Source organism: Balaenoptera musculus, chromosome 5 (genome assembly GCF_009873245.2).
Source record: "Balaenoptera musculus isolate JJ_BM4_2016_0621 chromosome 5, mBalMus1.pri.v3, whole genome shotgun sequence".
NCBI lineage: Eukaryota > Metazoa > Chordata > Mammalia > Artiodactyla > Balaenopteridae > Balaenoptera > Balaenoptera musculus.
In genome coordinates, this window is record NC_045789.1 from 1643304 (window position 1) to 1662812 (window position 19509).

The following is a 19509-nucleotide window of genomic DNA, read 5'->3' on the forward strand; positions in this document are numbered from 1 at the left end:
TAAATAAATAAATAAATAAATAAATAAATAAATAAATAAATAAATAAAAGAATGCTACCTGAATTAGGAAAAGAATAGATAAACACAGTGAGAATTTTAACAAGAAACTAGAAAGTGTATAAAAGAACCAGTCAGAACTAAAGAATTCAATAACTAAAATGAAGAACACACCTGAAGGAATTGAGAGCAGACTAGGTAATACAGAAGAATGCATAATGATCTAGAAGAAAGAATAAAGGAAATCTTCACCCAAAAAGAAAATAATAAATAAATGAGAACAATTTAAGGGAGCTCTGAGACAACATTAAGCATACCAACATTCCCCAGAAGGAGAGAAAGAGAAGGGGACTGAAAATGTATCTGAGGAAATCATGGCTGAAACTTCACAAACCTGAAGAAGGAAACAGATATCCAAGTACAAGAAGCACAGAGGGTCCCAAACAAGATAAACCCAAACAGACCAACACCAACAAGTATCATAATTAAAGTGGATAAAGTTAAAGAAAGAATTCTAAAGAGAGCAAGAGAAAAAGAAAGAGTCATATATAAGGGAATCCCCATAAGGCTATCAGCTGATTTTTCTGCAGAAACTCTGCAGGCCAGAAGGGAGTGGCATGATATATTTAAAGTGCTGAAAGGGAAAACCCAACCTATGATACTCTACCCAGCAAGATTATCATTCAGAATTGAAGGAGAGATAAAGAACTTCACAGATGAGCCAAAACTAAAAGGGTTCATTAATACTAAACCAACCCTAAAAGAAATGTTACAAGGTCTCTCTAAGTGGAAAAGTCTATAACAAGAAGTAAGTGTCTATAGGAAAGGAAAAATCCCACAGGTAAAGGCTGAAGATAAACCACTTAAATAAGCTAATATGAAGATTTAAAGACAATGAATTGTAAAATCAACCGTAACTGCAATAAATAGTGAAGGGATGAACATGAAGATGTAAAATATGACATAAAAAACACACAATGTGGAGGAGGGGAGTAAAATATGTAGATCTTTTAGAATGTGTTTGAACTTTAAATGACTACCGGTTTGAAACAAGTAGATAAAATTATAGGTCAACATATATGAACTCCATGGAAACCACAAATTCGAAACCTATAATTGATACACAAAAACTAGAGAGAAAGGAATGCAAGCATGCCACAGAAGAAAATTATCAAACCTCAAGGGAAGAAACTAAAAGTAGAAGAAAAATAAAACTACAGAGAAAAGTCTCCACAAATTTAGGAGAACAGAAATTATATCAAGCATTTTTTTTCTGACCACAACTGTCTGAAACTAGAAATCAATTACAAGAAGAAAAATGGGAGAAGAACAAACACTTGGAGACTAAACAACATGCTAGTAAAAAATCAATGGATCAATGGAGAAATCAAAGGAGATGAGAAAATACCTTGAGGCAAATGAAAATGTAAACACAACATCACAAAATCTAGGGTATGCAGCGAAAGAATTTCTAAGAGGGAAGTTTATAGTGATGTAGGCCTACTTTAAGAAACAAGAAAATCTCAAATAAACAACCTAATCTACCATCTAAAGGAATTACAAAAAGAAGAGCGATAAATGCCCAAAGTCAGAATAAAGGAGGAAATAATAAAGATCAGACAGGAAATAAATGAAATAGAGACAAAAAAAACCAAACAAACAAACAATAGAAATGAATCAAAGAGTTTTTGTTTGTTTGTTTTTGTTTTTGTTTTCAGATATACAAAATTAATAAGCCTTTAGCCCGGGTCATCAAGAGAAAAAGAGCACCTAAGTAAACAAAATAAGAAATGAAAGAGGAGAAATAACAGCTAATATCACAGAGATACAAAAAATCATGAGAATACTCTGTACAGTTATATGCCAACAAATTGGACAACATAGAAGAAATGGGCAAATTTCTAGAAACATACAATCTTCCAAGACTGAATCAGGAAGAAATAGGTAACCTACACAGACTGATCACTAGTAGTGAAATTGAATTTGTAGTTAAAAAAAACTCCAGGCAAACAAAAGTCCAGGACTAAATGGCTTCACAGTGGGAATTCTACCAAATTTATAAAGAAAAGCTAATACCTATCCTTTTCAAACTACTACAAAAAATTCAAGAGGATGGAACACTCCCAAATTCATTCTATGAGGTCACCATTAATTTACCCTGATACTAAAACCAGACCAAAACACTACAAAAAAAAAATCACAGGCCAATGTCTCTGATGAATATAGATGCAAAAATCCTGAACAAAATATTAGCAAACCACATTTAACAATGTATAAAAAAGACCATACACTATGATCATGTGGAATTTATTCCAGGGATGTAAGAATGGTTTAATATCCAGAAATCAATCAATGTGATACACCACCTTAACAAAATAAAGGATAAAAATCATATATTCATTTCAATAGACACAGGAAAAGCATTTGACAAAATTCAACGTCTATTCCTGATAAAAACTTTCATCTAAATGGGTTAGAGAGAACATATCTTAACATAATAAAGGCCATTTATGACAGACGCACAGCTAGCATCATACTCAACAGCGAAATACTGAGAGCTTTTCCTCTAAAATCAGGAACAAGACAAAGATGCCCACTCTCACTACTTCTACTTAACATAGTATTGGAAGTCCTAGCCACAGCAATCAGATAAAAAAAGAAATAAAAGGCATCCAATTGGGAAGGGAAGAAGTAAAACTGTCTCTGTTTGCAAATGATATAATACTATATGTAGAATACCCTAAAGTCTCCACCCCAAAACTATTAGAACTATTAAATGAATTCAGTAAAACTGCAGGATACAAGATTAATATACAGACATCTGTTGCTTATCTATACACTGATAACAAACTATCAGAAAGAGAGAGCATGAACACAATCCCACTGAAATCACATCAAAAAAACCAAAAAAAACTTAGGAATAAATTTAACCAAGGAGGTGAAAGATCTATACTCTGAAAACTATAAAACGTTTTGAAGGAAATTGAAGATGATACAAAGAAATAGAAAGATATTTCTTGCTCTTGGATTAGAAGAATTAATATTGTTGAAATATCCATGCTACCCAAAGCAATCTACAGACTTAATGCAATCCCAAGCAAAATACCCATGTCATATTTTACAGAACTAGAGCAAATTGTCCTAAAATTTATATGGAAGACCCCTAGTGCCAAAGCAATCTTGAGAAAAAAAGAACAAAGCTCGAGGTATCACACTTCCTGATGTCAGACTATACTACAAAGCTACAGTAACCAAAACAGCATGGTACTGGCACAAAAACAGATCCATACATCAATGGAACAGAGTTGAGAGCCCAACAATAAACCCACACACCTATGATCAATTAACCTATGACAAAGAAGGCAGAAATATACAATGGAGAATAGACAATCTCTTCAATAAGTGGTGCTGGGAAAACTGGACAGCTACATGTAAAAGAATTAAATTAGAAAAGTTACACCATATACAAAAATAAACCCCAATGGATTAAAGATTAAACTGTAATACCTGAAACCATAAGACTCCTTGAAGAAAAACATAGGCAGAACATTCTTTAATGCAAATAGTAACAAAATTTTTTGGATCTGTCTTCCAAGGCAAAGGAAACAATAGGAAAGATAAACAAATGGGGCCTAATTAAACTTAAATGCTTTTGCACATCAAAAGAAACCATCAACAAAATGAAAAGACAACACACAGAATGGGAGAAATATTTGCAAATGATATGACCAAATAAGGGTTAATACCCAAAATATATAAACAACTCATACAACTCAAAAAAACAAACAACCTGATTAAAAAATGGGCAGAAGACATACAGATGGCCAATAGACACATGAAATGATGTTTAACATCACTAATCAATGGGGAAATGCAAGTCAAACCACAATAAGATATCTAAGATACCTCACACCTGCCAGAATGTCTGTCTTCGAAAAGTCTACAAATAACAAATGTTGGTGAAGATGTGGAGAAAAGAGAACCCTCTTGCACTGTTGGTGGGAATGTAAATTGCTGCAGCCACTATGGAGAACAGTATGGAGGTTCCTCAAAATACTAAAAATAGAGCTACCATATGATTCACTCCTGGGTATATATCCAAAGAAAACGAAAACACTAATTTGAAAAGATACATGAACCCCAATGTTCATAGCAACATTATTTACAATAGCCAATATATGGAAGTATCCTAAGTGTCCATCAACAGACAAATGGATAAATACAAAGTGGTGTATATATATCTATATATCAGAATATAGAGAGATATAGATATACACACACACAATGGAATACTACTCAGCCATAAAAAAGAATGAAATATTGCCATTTGCAGCAACATGGATGGACCTAGAGGGTACCATGTTTAGTGAAATGAGTCAGCCAGAGAAAGGCAAATACTGTATGTTATCATTTATGTTTGGAATCTAAAAGATAAAACAAATGATTGCATATAATAAAATGGAAACAGACTCACAGTTATAGAGAACAAACTAGTGATTACCAGTAGGGAGAGGGAAGGGTGGAAGCCAAGATGGGTCTATGGGATTAAGAGATACAAACTACCATGTATAAAGTAAATAAGCAATAAGGCTATATTGTACTGGGCAAGGAAATATAGCAATGATTTTATAACTTTAAACGGAGTAAAATCTATAAAAATGTTGAACCACTATGTTATACACCTGAAAGCAATCTAATATTGTAAATCAACTATACTTTAAAAAAGAGAATGTACTATATCTATCCTGTGGCATTTTCTAAACTTAACACCATGCTTGTCACACTGAATGTTTACAGTATAAGTTGCTCAGTAAATAAATAGATAAAGGGAGACAACAGAGGTGATATGAAGGTTTGGGAAGCATGCATAAAAAGTTGAACTTAACCTTGTTAAAAGGGATGAGACCTCTAAGGATAGATTTAATTTGGGACATAGGGGGAAAAAGAGTGAAAGGTAATTATAGGGAGAGCAAGAGCACCAAGGTGATATCACTTTACTTGGTAGCCATGTGGAGAAGGAATCGGACGAAAGCACTGCTAGTGGCAGCGGAAAGAGAGAGCATTTCTAGAAGCAAGTTGTTTTTCTTTTTGGCCAGATTTTTTTCTTTTAATTGAAGTACAGTTGATGGACATATTATGTAAGTTACAGGAGTACAGTATAGTAGTTTACAATTTTTTACGGTTATACTTCATTTGTAGTTATTATAAAATATTTGCTATAGTTCCCATGTTGTACAACATATCCTTTGTAGTTTATTTTATACCTAATAATTTGTACCTCTTTTTTTTTTTTAATAAATTTATTTATTTATTTATTTTTGGCTGTGTTGGGTCTTCGTTTCTGTGTGAGGGCTTTCTCCAGTTGCGGCGAGTGGGAGCCACTCTTCATCGCAGTGCATGGGCCTCTCACTGTCGCGGCCTCTCGTGTTGTGGAGCACAGGCTCCAGACATGCAGGCTCAGTAGTTGTGGCTCACGGGCCTAGTTGCTCCGCAGCATGTGGGATCTTCTCAGACCAGGGCTTGAACCCATGTCCCCTGCATTGGCAGGCAGATTCTTAACCACTGCGCCACCAGGGAAGCCCAGTTTGTACCTCTTAATCCCCTGCCCCTGTATTGCTCCTCCACCCTTCCCTCTCCTCACTGGTAAACACTAGTTTGTTCTCTATATCTGTGAGCCTCCTTCTTTTTTGTTATATTCACAAGTTTGTTGTATTTTTAGATTCCACTATAAGTGATATTATACAGTATTTATCTTTCTCTGACTTATTTCACTTAGCATAATGCCCTCCAATTCCATTTATGTTGCTTCAAATGGCAACATTTCATTTTTTATGGCTGAGTAATATTCCATTGTATATGTACCACAGCTTCTTTATCCATTCATCTGTTGATGGACACTTAAGTTGCTTCCATATATTGGCAATTGTGGATAATGCTGCTATGAACAACAAGGTGCATGTATCTTTTTGAATGAGTGTTTTTGTTTGTTGCTTTGGTTTTTTTTTTTTTTTGAATATATACATAGGAGTGGAATTGCTGGATCATATGGTAGTTCTAGTTTTAGTTTTCTTGAGAAGCTTCCGTGTTGTTTTCCATAGCAGCTGCACCAATTTACACCCTCACCCATAGTGTATGAGTGTTCCCTTTTCTCCACGTCCTCACCAATACCTGTTATTTGCATTCTTTTTAATGATAGCCATTCTGACAGGTGTGAGGTGATATCTCATGGTGGTTTTGATCTGCATTTCCCTGACGATTAGTGATGTTGAGCACCAGCACATCAAAAAGAATAAAATACCTAAGAATAAACCTACCCAGGGAGGTAAAAGACCTGTACACAAAAAACTATATGACACTGATGAAAGAAATTGAAGTCAACACAAACAGATGGAAAGATACATCATGTTCTTGGATTGGAAGAATTAATATTGTTAAAATGAGCATACTACCCAAGGCAATCTGTAGATTCAGTGCAATATCTGTCAAAATACCCATGGCGTTTTTCATAGAATGAGAACAAATAATTTTAAATTTTGTATGGAAACATAGAATCAAGTTTTTGATTAATAAATTCAAAGAGGCCAAGAAAGCTAGATCTGAAAAAATTATTAGATTTAGTGATTAGGGGATCTTAAGGGAGATTTCAATAGTAAAATTGGGGTCACTGTTTACAAGGAGATAATGCCAGAAGTTGTGTGATGAAAGATGAGAGAGATTTTCTTCGGTCTCCAAATTTTGAGGTCAATATTGCTTGGTGATGCAGCTTTCACCAGACTTTGCACAAACTGCAAAGCGCCATTCCTGCTTATGAAGCAGACTGTGGGTTTCACAGCAGTGAATGGCAACTTCTAAATATAAAAAAATGTTAAACAAAAATACATCAGGCTCTATTCTTCTCTCTTCCTACTAAATAACCATGCAAGGTTCTCCAGACTGTGTGGAGTGTGGTACATTAGCAGCACCAATGAGCAGAATGACCCAAGAGAAAAAGATGCAAGTTGGATGCACCATCAGCCTTGTTATTGGCTTTTATCACCTGGGCTTGTAATAAAAAGTGGAATAATCAGCAAGTTATCTACACCCAGGAGATTATCATTTCTGCTGTTTGACCTAAAGCATCTTTTAAAAGGACTTGCCTTCGCTGAGTTTCTCAAAGTTGATATTAAATATTTAATTAAAGTCGTACTCAGTGAGAACAACCTTACATTTAGCTTAGAGTTTCAAGACAATAAACGCAAATCTAATCCTAATTAGCATAATTATTCAGAAATTTATAATAGTGTTTCATAGGGTCATGAATCTAGAGGTGAAACTGAGAGCTTTCTCCTCCTTCCTCTGCCCCCAGAGGTGACACAGAACAAGGTGACGATATATAGGGTGCGATATTATCTAACCCATTTTAGAAAGTTGTCTTTTGAAACTGTTTCCAGAGCTATGACACATCATTTGAATAGTGATAGTGATAGTGATAGTAAATCTTCCTTATTTGAGGATGGATATAAGTTAGGGAAATGACTTTGAATTTTGGAGTATCGCTAGGGAATAAGGTGGAGATGAAAAAGAGTAATTTCATTTCTAATCAAAGGAGGAGTCCTTTCAAAGTAGAGAACTAATGTTCTTGTGTCTTAGGTCAGTAGGGTCTTGTATCTGTGCTGTATTGGGGAGAAGATCAGTATTAGCATGTGAACACGCTGATATTCGGGGGATGGAGTGTTAGGAATACAACACTCAGATTTTCATCCTGAGATGGTCACTGCAAACTGGGTAAGCAAAATGCCTTAGCTCAGGTCAGCATTCTGACTGAGTCCTGGGTGTAAACGCAATGATATCCTTATCATTTTGGGGGACAGGGACAATGGCAGACATAAGGTCAGGGGAGATGAGCAATGTCGACCAAATGACTGTTCATTGTGTGTGTGGTAAAGGCACACAGAGAGAGATATCTCGGAAAATAGAAGCTGTAGGCAAGTGGACAATTGAATATGTGCCCTGACGAGATAAAGGGCAAGGGGAAAAGGCTGAGAGGTGGCTGGGATAGTCAGGAGGGAGCGGCCAGGGTTCCACAATTATGGCCATTGGAGAATTAGCTGAACTGCATGAAAAAAAGTGCCTTCTGAGTTAGGTGAATTGTCGTTTCTGATGAAGTCTTGTGCAGCTTGTGCCCATGCTTGGGCCAATGCCAGGTGTTTCCAGATGGTCACGACAGCCAGGAGGCCCCTTGACAACTCACTCCAGAGTCTAAAACAAATGGGAAATGAAAGATACGGCTTCTTATTCAGACTGTGTATTCGAACAGTGGCTTCCTTTACCAGGCGATTTCACTGAGGATGGATGAGGAGGTCTCATTAATAAATCATATTGCCTGATATTCCTATAGTTTTTAGATGACATGCCAACACTTGCAGGAAATGAAATAAAATAGACCCAGAGAGAATTTTAGAGCAACTTCTCATTTTTATACGTCCTATGGAGTCAACAATTTCTGAACAAGCTTAAGATTTAAGATATGCACGTCAGGACGCATATATCCGTGCATAAAATAAGAAATCACGGCGGAGTTTGCCCAGAAGGGTTTGAACAGTGAAAGGGATTTTTCATGTAAGTCAGGAATGAGCAGAGTCAAACACATTAAAGGTGGTTTTCAGCATCTGTTCTCAGACAAGGACAAGAGCATAAATATGAATAAAAGTCGGGAATCTCATCTTTGCTTTATGTTAAAGTATTAGAGTAAATGTAAAGAAATACATACAGCTGTTTTCTGAGACATATCAGTCTGTTCTGCAGAAGACTGTTAGTAAAGAGGTCAGTCGACACATTACACAGACATAACCTAGAAATCCCAGGAAACGTCTTATGTTAGAAAGGCAGAAGTGAGTTGAAGATTAATAAATATTTAGAGGAAAATTGAAACATCTGATGAATAAGGGTCACTCAGAGAACTGGCCAATCTAGCTTTCCTTTCATTTCATATCACACGATAGTCATTAAAAATTATTGCCCATCATTTATTGATTGTCTGCAATTGGCTATTCAAATCTATATATTTTAGCAATGCTCTTATTCATGAAACAAATCTACTTTTTCTATAGACCATTTCTTTTTGTGAGTAAAATAAAATGAAATATGATAGTATTGGCCTTATCCTTTAAATGAGGTTTAATTAATTTACATGGATGCTTGGTATTATGTTTTGGGTTGTTAGATTATGTTACTGGAGAGCTGACTTTCATATTTTGGATCGAAATTAACTTTGCGATTAAAAAATATCAACTGTTCATTCACTCAAAGCATGTGGTTGACCTGAATTTGTTGTCGTAAGTGCTGTGGCACGTGTGGTTTGTATTGTGCATTGCAGGGATTGTTCTTGGACAAAGTAACCCTTACTTCTCAGAGAGATAGGATCAAATTTGTGTTTCAAAAAATTATTCTGGTTATGTTGTGGAGAAGTGAATGGAAGGGGCATAATTGGACGAAGGAGGAAAGTTGGGTAGGTATTCTAATAATCCGAGTTAGAAACACCATATTGTCCATTAGTTAAGAGTGCGGACTCTGAATCTGCCTGTCTGGGTTTGAGTACAGCATCTCTTACTAGCTGTCTGACTTTGGGTAAGTCACTTAGTCTCCTTATGTTTCAATTTTCCTATCAGTAATTTGGGAATAATAATCTTTCCTACCTCGAGGGTTAGCATAAGAAATAAATGAGTTCATGTACCATGCCAGGCCACAAGGCAAGCCCAAGATACATGGTATATGCTATTAGTGAACTAGGATGGTTGGAACGGAGAGAGAAATAAGGGGACCACCTTTGAGTATATTTAGGTATTAGAATGACCATGACTTAGTGATGGTCTGACTATGGCAGAGGGTTTGGGAGAAGGTCCTTCACTGAAATACAAGTACTGGTAGAGAACAAGGGATTGTGGGAGTGATGGAGACTTCCAAATAGAATATTGTCTTTTTTTTTTTTAAAAGAATGATGATTCTATGCCAAAGTATGTTGATAATATTCTGTGTTTTGCATGGAGCAGAACACAGGGGATGAGTTAAGTTTGTGGGAAAGATTAAAAAAATTAGGAGTTCTGAGCATCACACAATCGCTCCTTGACTGAGTTTCTCAAGGTGAGAGAGGTCCCTTTTGGGTGACATGTTTCTGTGTGTGGTACCAGCCCTGCATATATCTTCTCTTAAAGAGGTTTCGGTCAGCGTTAGAACTTTTCATAAGCACGCCGATCTTGTAGTATAACAGCATTATTAGCACGATAAAGCCTTTAAAAAAAATCAGATAATACAAGGAATGAGTTATTATGAATATGTATAAATCCCAGGTAATTGCAGTTTGTTCTTTCTAACTAATGATTTTTACTTGTATTCTTTGTTTATGGGGCTGTCCTAAAATATGTTTATACTTACATGGCTTGTTAAATAAGAATGTGTATATATTCTTTTTTTTCCTTTCAGTTTTATTGAGTTATAATTGACATACGGCACTGTATAAGTTTAAGGCATGAAGTGTAATGATGTGACTTACATACATCATGAAATGACTATCACAATAAGTTTAGTGAAAATTCATCTCATATAGATACAAAATAAAAGAAAAATTTAAAAATTTTTCTTTGTGATGAGAACTCTTAGGATTTACTTTCTTAACTACTCTCATATATAACATTCAGCAGTGTTAATTACATTTATCCTGCGGTACGTTACATCCCTAGTACTTATTTATCATGTAGAACTGGAATTTCGTACCTTTTGACTACCTTCATCCAGTTTCTTCTCCCCTGCCCTTCACCTCTGATAACTACAAATCTGATCTCTTTTTCTATGAGTTTGCTTGTTGGTTTTTTTTTTAATATTTTAATTTAATTTTATTTATTTTTTTATACAGCAGGTTCTTATTAGTCATCCATTTTATACACATCAGTATTGTTTTTGAAGTGTAAGTGACCAACAGCACTCTGTTAGTTCCTGGTGCACAATATAATGATTCGTTATTTCTGTGTATTACAAAATGATCACCAAGATAGGTGTAGTTACTGTTTGTCACCATACACAGTATTATTCACTATAGTCCCCACAATGTACATTTCATTCCCGTGACTGATTTATTCTGAAACTGGAAGTTTGTCCCTCTCCAGCTCCCTCACCTGTTTCACTCACCCCCTCACCTCCCCTCTGGTGACCATCTGTTCGTCCTCTGTATTTATGACTCTGTTTCTGTTTTGTTATGTTTATTCTTTTTTGTTTGTCTGTTTTTTAGAATCCACATAGAAATAAATGCATACACGATTTGCCTTCTCTGTCTGACTTATTTCACTTAGCACAGTATCCTTTAGGTCTATCCAAGAGTTTATTCTTTTTTACTTTTTATACCTGAGTAATATTCCCTTGTGTATATACACTGCGTCTTCTTTACCCAGTCATCTATTGATGGGCACTTAGGTTGCTTCCATGTCTTGGCTATTGTGAGTAATGCTGCTATGAACATTGGGGTACATTATTAGTGGGGTTTTTTTTCCTTTAGAAAAATACCCAGAAGTGGAATTGCTGGATTGTATGGTAGTTCTATTTTTAATTTTTTGAGGAACCTCTATGATGTTTTCCATAGTGGCTGCACCAATTTACATTTCCACCAACAGTACACGAGGGTTCCCCTTTCTCCATATCTTGCCAACATTTGTTATTTGTTGTCTTTTGGATGACAGCCTTTCTAATGGGTGTGAGGTGACAGCTCATTGCAGTTTTGGTTTGCATTTCCCTGGTGATTAGTGATGTTGAGCATCTTTTCATGTATCTGTTGGCCATCTGTATGTCTTCTTGGGAAAAATGTCTATTCAGGTCCTCTGCCCATTTTTTTTTTTTTTTTTTTTTTTTTTTTAAATTAATTTATTTATTTTTGGCTGTGTTGGGTCTTAGTTTCTGTGCGAGGGCTTTCTCCAGCTGTGTCGAGTGGGGGCCACTCTTCATCGCGGTGTGCGGGCCTCTCACTATCGCGGCCTCTCCCGTTGCGGAGCACAGGCTCCAGACGCGCAGGCTCAGTAGTTGTGGCTCACGGGCCTAGTTGCTCCGTGGCATGTGGGATCTTCCCAGACCAGGGCTCGAATCCATGTGCCCTGCATTCACAGGCAGATTCTTAACCACTGCGCCACCTGCCCATTTTTTAATTGGGTTGTTTTTGTTTTTGATGTTGAGTTGTATGAGTTATTTGTATATATTGGATATTAACCCCCTATAAGATGTAGGATTTGAAAATCTCCTCCCCCATTCAGTAGGCTGCCTTTTCAAACTTGTTGACGGTTTCTGTCACTGTAGAAAAGCTTTTAAGTTTGATATAGTCCCATAGCCAGAATTATTTTTTAGTGCTTTATAATTCTTTGAATTCCTCAAGTAGGGTGTTAAGTAAATAAGTGCTAAAAAATTTGATGAATTATTAATATCAACTCTCTGTATTTTTCAATATGTTGATTCTTTTGTATTTTATGTAAAAGGGCATTAACTTTCAAGCAAATGCATGTGATTGTATGCCAATTTCAATGATTTATCCTTTCTATTTCCCCTGTTCTTCTAGTCTGCTCCCAGTTTTCAAGAGGAGTATATGCTATTTTTGGATTTTATGACAAGAAGTCTGTAAACACCATCACATCATTTTGTGGAACGCTCCATGTGTCCTTCATCACTCCCAGCTTCCCGACAGATGGCACCCATCCATTTGTCATTCAGATGCGACCAGACCTCAAAGGAGCTCTTCTCAGCTTGATTGAGTACTACCAATGGGACAAGTTTGCATACCTCTACGACAGTGACAGAGGTAAGTGACAATATCCTTCTCCCTTTGTAATGGGTCAAATTCAGTGCCCACACTTGACACTTACATGTGACTTTATAGGGCTATGTAAGTGTGTTGAAGTCCAAGGGTAACTTGGCTTAATTATGCTGTGTAAATGAGTAATGCAATTCAAAACCTGGGTAACATATTTAGAGTAAAACAAACAAGCAAAAGCGTTGTGGATGTACCATTTACAGAGATAGATTGTGTTCACACAACGCCCGAATGTTCAGTTGTAATGCACAAAGCACTTTCTGGTACCGGCAGCTAAGACCCTAGGATGACTGTATTCTCAGTCTAGGGTCAGTGAAGTGACGGCCTTGAAAACTGGTTTAAGTAAGATTTGAATAAATATATAAATAAGAACGTCTACAGAAATGTATAGACATTAAATATTTCCACATGCAAAAATATTATCAGGCAGGGACAGTTGTTATTAACACTGCTTTAGAATGAGATCCCTGAATGTCAGAGAAGTTGATTTTTTCATGAGCCACCCCTGTGTGGTTCAGCTGAACTCAGGTCTTTTGACAGCAGCTCTTCTACAGCTATTTACGAGGAGATGTTTTGGATTAGCATGCCAATTAGATGGAGTCTTGGCTCATTTTACTAGTTTTTATTTCAGGGGTAAGGGTACTTCCTTTGTGCTTCCCGCATCATTTGTTCTGAAGTTTGGTATTAGCGGACCTGATTGACTTACGTGTCGTAGAATTTCAGATCTTTCTAACCATTCCTGGGTCTGTGATTCAGCCTCAGTGGGTCTGTGTACTTCACAACATCGAATGAACATTTTGTGCACATGAGCGTAGATGATTTTTCTCGAGAGAGTATCCACCAACAGACTCAGAGTATTGACAACCACCATTGCCAGAGCACCTAATAGATACCAGCGTGTCCACGAAGCAACTTGCTTTAGACGTTCAGGTGAAAACCAAAGCCTGCTTCTACCAGGAGAGGGCACCGTGCTTACCTGCAAGGGCGGCCAAGCGGGGAGCCCGTTGCCGCGCTTATCCACGACCAGTCGATCAGTCTGGAGACACTGGCTACAGCAGTCACAGCCTGGCGTGCTCCAGCCTGGGGTCCGATTCCCTGTCCCGGCCTCCGGGCCTGAGAACGAGAAGCCTCCGCGGGAAAGCCAGTCAGCACTGTACACGCTGAGAAGAGAGACTCTGTCAACAGCTTTCCCCCTGCTCTGACAAGGGAGAGCCTTGCTATACACGTGGGGAGTGAACAACTCAAACACAGAACAGTGGAGGGTAAATACGGATTCCGGTGTGCTAGAGGGCTCTGAAGCCTGCTTCTCATCCACGTGCTGCAGGGCTTACCGTCACCTTCCTCTTGCCCTCTGCCCAGCCTGAGCAAGGTGGTGCAGGGCTTACCGTCACCTCCCTCTTGCCCTCTGCCCAGCCTGAGCAAGGTGGTACAGGGCTTATCGTCACCTTCCTCTTGCCCTCTGCTATGTCCTCTTTCACTCTTGTCTCCTCTTCATAGGATTGCTACCATCTAAATGTCTTTTACTCCTAGCCACTCTTCTGTGTCATTGTCATGACTCCGGGCCAGGACAGCCCCATGTGTTCATCCTTCACCTTTCCATTTCTGTACTTGTTCCTCTTCAATCCATTTTCCATAAAGGAGCCAGAAGTTTTGAATGCTTTTATTTATTTTTTAATTTAATTTTGTTTTATATTGGGGTATAGTTGACTTAAAATGTTGTGTTAGTTTCAGGTGTACAGCAAAGTGATTCAGTTATAATATACATATATCTATTCTTTTTTAGATTCTTTTCCATTATAGGTTATTACAAGATATTGAGTAGAGTTCTCTGTGCTATACAGTAGGTCCTTGTTGTTTATCTATCTTATATATAGTAGTGTGTACATGTTAATCCCAAACTCCTAATTTATCCCTCCCCTCCACCTTTTGCCTTTGGTAACCATAAGTTTGTTTTCTATGTCTGTGAGTCTGTTTCTGTTTTGTAAATAAGTACATTTGTATCATCTTTTCAGATTCCACATATAAGTGATGTCATATATTTGTCTTTCTTTGCCTGACTTACTTCACTGAATATGATAATCTCTAGGTCCATCCATGTTGCTGCAAATGGCATTATTTTATTCTTTTTTATGTCTGAGTAATATTCCATTGTGTATGTGTACCACAACTTCTTTATCCATTCTTCTGTTGATGGACATTTAGGTGGCTTCCATGTCCTGGATATTGTAAATAGTGCTGCAATGGATATTGGGGTGTGTATCTTTTCGAATTATGGTTTTCTCTGGGTATATGCCCAGGAGTGGGATTGCAGGATCAGATGGTAGCTCTATTTTTTGAATGCTTCTAAATGCTTTAGTGACCACATTTCTCCTTTGCTTAAAATACTCCAGTGGCTCCTCGTTATAATGAGGATAAAACTGAAATTTCTTAACATGACTGTAAGGTTTCATAGTATCTGGTTCCTGCCCACTTATACTACTGTCCTGCTCACTCACTAGGCTAAACCCATCTCACTAATATTCTTTCACTTTCTCAGATGCACCAAATTCTTTCACCTTGAATCTCTGCACAGACTTCTAAATTCTTCTCCTTCAGGTCTTAGTTTATATAACATTCCCACAGAGGTGCATTTCATATTGTTATCTTCTCTCAAAGCAATCTTTTCTTTTCCTACATAGTACTTATCACAATTTATAATTAATATTGATGTTCATTCTTTCACCCAAGAAGTGAACTCCTAGTATATTCTAAGGACTGTTTTAATCACACAGACTAAGCTTTATTCTTTTAATTTAAGATCTGGCTCTAAGCCCAGGAAGGCAATGCCCTGGCAGAACCCACTAAACTGTACATACAGCGCTTAAGATAATGCTAGCACAGAATTGATGTCAATAAATAGCATTATTAAATGAATGAGTTGAGCATCTGTGTATTTTAAGTTTGAGATGATATTAGAACCTGAATCTTGCTTGCTAAATTGAAGGATCAGAGATGAATTCTCTCTACTCTTTGACTAGGTGCAAGGCGGCGTTTTCACTTTAGGGACACACTTCAGCGCCACTATGGATAGGATGATGATGGATGGACTGATGTACTTGTGAAAAGAACCTGAGACATTTCTAAGGATTTTATTAACACTTTAGGAATATTAAATGAAATTGGAATGATGCGATAATCTCCAATCATTAAATTATACAAATTGATTTGAGTTCGAGTGCATCTGTGGAGAGGTCAACATTACAGTGATAATATTAAGTAATTATATATTAAAGCCAAAACTGACATTATGGATGCATTTTCAAGATATTTTCAAATTGATACTCATGTTTTAATATGAAGAGTATTACACTGGCTTTTCATCTGAATCTATTTTCAGAGATAAATGTGTAAGACTCAAAATACTGGCAAAAGACTTGACCTTTATGTAATGTTTTACTTGACTCGTGGAAATGGCATGTTTGCTCTCTGATTTTTTTTTATTAACTACAATTGTTATAGCTTTGCTGTCATATCACATTTTAAAATGTTTATTCATACATTTATCCCATGAACTGTTTCTTTCCCCCTATGGTCCTTAACCCATTTCTCTTACACTTTAAGGAATTACCTCCTTGTTTTTGTGTTACACGACTTGAGAGTGAACCTGTGTGCCCTTACTATATTATGAGTGCTTTTAAAAATAGGTTCCATGATTTGATCTTTCAAGTTATGTCTCCATATGCCTCAATTTCAAAGAGTTTTGTCTGTTTTTGATGTGGCACTCTTTCCAGGTCCTTGACTGTAAGGATTTGTTTTTAATAATCTTTAATTTTCTGAGAGTCTAGATCAGGTAAACATATTGTTAAATTTTAATTTCTAAATATGTGAATTGATGTTCTTTTGAATAGCCCAAGCATGAGAATGGCTGTCCAACATTCTGCACTGAATACAAGCTAGATGAAAAAGACACAGTTTTTCTATGCTTTTTCTTTGCACTGCTTTCGACTAGGACTGCCAATGAAACCTTTCCTGATTCCAACTACCCATCCAAAGGCCGAGCAGCAAGTCCAGGAGCCTACATCCCAATTGTAGACAAAGGAAAACATGGATGCATTCTGATCTTTGTATAGGTTTTTGACTATTTCAAGTTTACCGGTGAGAGGATTGCTGAAACTGTTCACTTGGTGCCATGTGACCCTTTAGGAATGCTGGTGTCTTCTCTTTACCCAAGTCATGTGGCAGCAGCCTGGCACTCATCAATGGATAACCCACACCCTTCCTAAAAGTTCCAGAGAGAGGAGGTAGATGGCAGGGAGAGTAGGTAGATAGATCTTCAACACATTTGAGATATAGAGTCATGGGGTTGCCTATGTTAATGCATTCAATATAGGTTTGTCTTTGGATACACATGTACTACATCTGAACCAGGACTTAATCAAAATGTGGTTTTTATTTATTGGATCAGTGTTAATAAGGTAAGGTCATACATTTCTGCAGACAGTTGGTAAAACCAGAACTAATGCTTTTATAACTTGGTTTTAATTTTGAACCACACTATTTGTCCCCTGAAGGAAAGGCACATTGATTCCAGTTCCAAAAAAGGCATCATGCCTAGAATAAAAATGCTTCCAGATTATAAATTGCTTTTATGATGTTCCTGAGAAAGTCAATGAGGGAAATATATGTTAATCTACTCTGGCCTAGGCATGCTGCTGTGATTTAGTGATCATAAAATATTCATTTCTGTGCCTGCAAGATGAATAAGGGCTGTGAATTTTAAATGGAACAAAAAATATTTTCAAGAAGAAAGACGTGGTCTGAATGAAATATACCTATATGCAGTAGTCAATTTTAATTCCACCTATTAATATGCAAACTAAGGCATTTAGACTTCACCTGTTTCGGGGCTGAAGGTTTTTCTGTAACTTTGTCACAGGCTTAGGAGCACTAACTTAAGATGTGACTGTGAACTACTGATAGTAATACTTGGAGAGAGTTTTAGGGAGAGTGTCAGCTTATAAATAAGGTATACAGCTGTAACTAGTCCAGCAACAATTAGGCACACCAAGAAGTAATATGATACAGAAGTAAGTAGCAGTACTTTAGCTATTCTTTATTTTATCCAGAAGTCTGAGCATTTAGTAGAGTGTAGAACTTAATTTTATACTCCTGTAATATTCTTGAGGTTTTTCAGAACATATTTTAAATATATTTCTTAGGAAGAGCAGTTAATTTTCCAAATTTTTTTTCTATTTGTAGATGAACAACAGTATATCTCAAGTTCTCTTTGTCATAAGCAATAAAATAATAAGAAATTAAACCAGGATTTAAATGTCCTGATTTAGTGGTACAGATATTAGAGTTGAATAACCAGCTACTAATGTTTTTAAACAAACCGATACTTATATAGAATTCCCAATGTCCATACAAGTTTATATTCTGAATTAAGGGATGAGTGTATTTATAAAGATACTTCTAGGCTAGTTTGTGTGGAAGGGAAAGAGGTAATACTTTCTCTCCTAATTGGAATATGTTACCAAGAGACTAAGAGCATTAATTTGTGTTGTGTATGAATAATTTAATTTCACCATAATATTTGTGATATGCATTTTCAGTGATTTTTTTAAATTTTAAAATGATCTATTAATTTTAAACTAACCAGACATAATACAAAACTCTTAATTGTAGGAAAAGGGCAGATCAAGTTGAAAAAGTATTTGAGAGAGTCAGTTGCTACTACTAAAAAAAAAACAAATCTGAGAATATTGATTAATAAGCATGGGACAGCAGTCTCTTCAAAATGTGAGACAGATCACGCCATGGTTTGTGAATTATTTCTGGCTGTCCTTAGGAGATAACTGAATAATACTCAGTGTCTTCTGATGAAACTAAATTCATCATCTGATTACGTACCACTTGGGCAGTTTAGCATCTTAATAAATGGATGTATTTTTTTTAGGTTTCATAGGTTACAAAATATTAATTCTAAGAGTTTTAATAACAGAATCCACACCAACTGTGAGTTATTTTTTGATACATAAAATGGATGAGTTTGAATCAGCTATCTCTTTAAATGCATTTTTATTGATTTTATATGTATATATCCTCTCTAAATTTTGGACAAGGTGAACTGCCAATAAATGTTAGGTTTAGAAATATCACTTGAGATTCATTTACACATTGGCATTTATATTTAAAATTTCTTGTTATGTATGTTGAAGGATAGGACAGAATATCAACAACATCACCACGTGAAACTTTAACTTAGTATGTGGTAAAGTTCATAATTAAATGAAAGCAACATGAAATAATTTATTGCCTAGAAGAAAGGAAGCTCACGTATAAGTGCTGTATGGTAATATGTAGTATGTAGAACACCACCCATGGATGTGTTGTTTTAAAGAGGTGACAAGGAAGAGTCACATCATGACTGGAATGTGGAAAAGTAGGACCTTGACAGTGGAAAAGGTTTAGAAAATTAGCTTTTTTTCCTACTTGGAAAGAAAACTGAATAAACTTAATAAGTGTTTTCAAGCACATTGATAGCTATTGAGTTGACCATGATGATCAACTTTGGTTCTGTCTTCACTGATGATGAAAAACAGGAAAAGGATTTGAAATGCATTCTGGAAGGATTTAATTTACTTACAGTGAACAGAAATCATAGGTGATCTGCGAAGTTTTTAAAAGAAGTTTTATCATTAATAGATTTT

General features: G+C 36.3%; 1 protein-coding gene across 8 annotated transcripts in view; it reads left to right on the forward strand.

Moving 5' to 3' along the window:
* Nucleotides 1–19509, forward strand: part of GRIA2 (glutamate ionotropic receptor AMPA type subunit 2) — a 168593-nt gene that overhangs the window by 75008 nt on the left and 74076 nt on the right. For all 8 annotated transcript variants that reach the window (XM_036853494.1, XM_036853492.1, XM_036853495.1 and 5 more), the window contains one exon: nt 12566–12805. In XM_036853494.1, coding sequence (XP_036709389.1) covers nt 12566–12805 — 240 coding nt within the window. The remainder of the gene's footprint in view (nt 1–12565; nt 12806–19509) is intronic.